Below are 3,362 nucleotides of genomic sequence, written 5' to 3' on the forward strand. Positions count from 1 at the left end.
ACAGTCAGGACTACCACCAGGGATCATCCATTTCCCCTCCCATGTAACCCAGTGGGTGGGTCAGTCTCATTCATTCAGAAAGTCATCAGAAGGCATTGATCAGGTTGAGGCTGGGTCACAGAAAGTATGGTTCATGGTTGAGATTCCAGAGCTGGCCAGATTGAAAGATATAGGGAAGGATCTTTATCCTATTTACATTCATATCCACATCATATTCATATCTATATCTTTATATATTTGTATCTATCCATATCTATATCTCAAGAAGCAGGCTAAGTCCTCTCCCTTCACCAGTGAGAATTTACTCCTAATACTTGAGAAATAAAGACAAAACTTTAATAATGCACATCTGGTTTTGGCTACCACCCCAGAGAATGTTTTTTTAAAGATTTAATTAATTTATTATATAAGTACATTGTAGCTGTATTCAGACACTCCACAAGCAGGCATCTGATCTAGTTAAGGATGGTTGTGAGCCACCATGTGGTTGCTGGGATTTGAACTATGGACCTTCAGAAGAGCAGTAAGTGCTCTTAACTACTGAGTCATCTCTCCAGCCCTCAAACAGAAAATTTTAATGGCTTTTACAGAGTTTGGGCATTAGCGACCCACAAGCAGTGTCATCTGTAAATCAATTTTAGGTCCCATTCCCACATTAGACTTTGAGCAATTAAACATATTTTACAGAGCCGTGAATTTCTAGTCTGCCTGTTTCAGATAAATGGTAGATTTATAGCAGAGATATTGTCATCATCACTTTTTGAGTAAACCAGTGCTGTCCACTTGAATGGTTGTCACTCCGGGCCTCGGTCAGTGTTCTGTGCTGTGCTGTGACTCCAGAGGGGAGGGTAACTCCAGCAGCAAGGCAGCTCTTAGAAGGAAGCATTTGGTTGGGCCTGGATTATAGGCTCAGAGATTTAGTTCATTACCATCACAGCAGGAGCATGACAACAGGCATGGCCAGAGCTGGAGCAGTAGCTGAGAGCTGCATCTTGGTCTGTAGACAGACAGTAACTCTGGGCTTGGTGTGGGGGCTTTTAAAATCTAAAGCCCAACCCACAGTGACACATTTCCTCCAACAAGGCCATACTTCTAATCTTTTCAAATATTGTCATTTCCTGGTGACTAAGCATTCAAACATATAAGCCTATGTAGTCCATTCTTATTCAATCCACCATACCAGGGTCATCCTGCTCTTCTGGAAGAATTTTGCTCTTCCTTATAAGAGAATCAGGACTTAATGGTGGTTGTTACCAAGTGCTGTCCCCTTTGAATTGTCCAGTAGAGCCATCTTCCTTCATATGCAAAAGGAACCTAATTGGCAACAATCTTAACAAATAAATCTTAACAGATCCATATTCTCAGCAAGCCCAAACTTCAGTTGTGTTTAAGGCACAAATCTTTTCCTATAGTTTTTAACAATCCTGATTAGTTTGTTACTTATCTCCAAGGCACATTAGAGGCAGCACTTAACCAAACCCTACCTTGTGCAGTGTACTATTTTCTAAGCAAGTTGGTGAATCCTTTGTAACATCAATTCAATTTTATTGAACTGTTTTATTATCAATTTTTTTCTTGCAAATCAGCTCTTTTTTTAAGTAAAATATTTATTATATGAGAGTATACTGTAGCTGTCTTCAGATACACCAGGAGAGGCATCAGATCCCATTACAGATGGTTGTGAGCCTCCATGTGGTTACTGGGAATTGAACTCAGGACCTCTGGAAGAGCAGTCAGTGCTCTTAACCATGGAGCTAACTCTCCAGCCCTTTATTATCAATTTTATTGAAGTGTTTTATTATCAATTTTCCTATATCATATCTATAACCTGTTTATTTTTCAGATAAGGTTCCATGTTGCCCAGGCTGGCCTCCAGCTCAATAGCAGCTAGAGATTCCCTAGAATCCCTGAGCCTCCTTATTACTTCCTCAGTGCTGAGCATATGGCACTAGCGCAGCACTCACAGTCAGACTGTAGTACAGGACTGCTTAGAACATCTAACCAATCAAGGGACACCTTCCTGGTGGTGGATTCACCCTGAACTTTCTAGGTCCTCAGAAAAGGAAGTGGCAAGGGCCAGCTTATTTACCAATCTGTATAAGTGGGTTTTTTTTGTTGTTTGTTTGTTTTATAATTTAACAACAATGTCTGTGCTGGCTAACTCCGGTCTTGGTGAATTCATGCTTGGCAGCTTCGAGAAAAATATGGAGATGTGTTCACGATACACCTGGGACCGAGGCCTGTGGTCATGCTGTGTGGGACAGACACCATAAGGGAGGCTCTGGTAGGCCAAGCTGAGGCTTTCGCTGGCCGGGGGACAGTTGCTGTTGTTAAGCAGATCTTCAAGGAATATGGTAAGATTCTCAGAGTTTGGGATGAGGTAGGATGGAGAATGGGCACAGAGAGAGGTGATTTTGAAAGGGGGGGAGGTTAAAGGCTGGGGAAGGACCCAGGTTTCTTTGAATTTCCTGTGTGACATTCCCACCTTTTTTCTACTTTCTCAGGTGTGATCTTTGCCAATGGGGAACGTTGGAAGACCCTTCGCAGATTCTCTCTGGCCACCATGAGAGACTTTGGGATGGGAAAGAGGAGTGTGGAGGAGCGGATTCAGGAGGAAGCCCAATGTTTGGTGGAGGAACTGAAGAAATCCCAGGGTGAGTCCAGGAGAATGGGCATGAAGGAAGATGGGCATGAAGGAAGATGGCAAAGCTGAGACATGAGTGTACAGCCAAAGAAAGAGAAAGAGACATCCATGTGTAGAGAAACACACACACACACACACACACACAAACATACACATAAATACATATTCACATACACATAAACAAACTCACACACACACCCCCATAGTCACTCACACACATTCACACACAGACACACACTTATATATAAATACACACACACACATACACATACACACATACCCACACTCACACACTAAACACACACACTTACATGTACACACTCACACTCATACACTAAACATACACACACTCACATGCACACACACACACACATAAGCACACACTCACATACACATATTCACTCATGCACAGAAATATACACACATCCACTGTCACAATACATTCACACACATACACACACTCATATACATAAATACATATGTGCATACACACACATGAACACACATACACATAAACACACACATAAACATACACACATTCACTCACACACATAAACACACATTCACACACACACACTCATACACATGCACATACACACACACACACATGAACACACACATAAGCACAACCTAAACACACATATTCACACACACACCCTGGGGAGAGAGAAGGAAATACATAAAAACAGGGAAAGAGTCATGAAGTTCACAGTGTCCA

At 41.9% G+C, this 3,362-nt stretch overlaps 1 protein-coding gene across 1 annotated transcript in view; it reads left to right on the forward strand.

Annotated features, from left to right (window-relative positions):
* Window positions 1–3,362, forward strand: part of LOC116101862 (cytochrome P450 2B1) — a 116,546-nt gene that overhangs the window by 9,343 nt on the left and 103,841 nt on the right. Inside the window, exons 2-3 of the mRNA XM_031385803.1 lie at window positions 2,192–2,354; window positions 2,505–2,654. Of these exons, the coding sequence (XP_031241663.1) occupies window positions 2,192–2,354; window positions 2,505–2,654 (313 nt within the window). The remainder of the gene's footprint in view (window positions 1–2,191; window positions 2,355–2,504; window positions 2,655–3,362) is intronic.

The sequence above is a fragment of the Mastomys coucha genome, unplaced genomic scaffold (genome assembly GCF_008632895.1).
Source record: "Mastomys coucha isolate ucsf_1 unplaced genomic scaffold, UCSF_Mcou_1 pScaffold21, whole genome shotgun sequence".
NCBI lineage: Eukaryota > Metazoa > Chordata > Mammalia > Rodentia > Muridae > Mastomys > Mastomys coucha.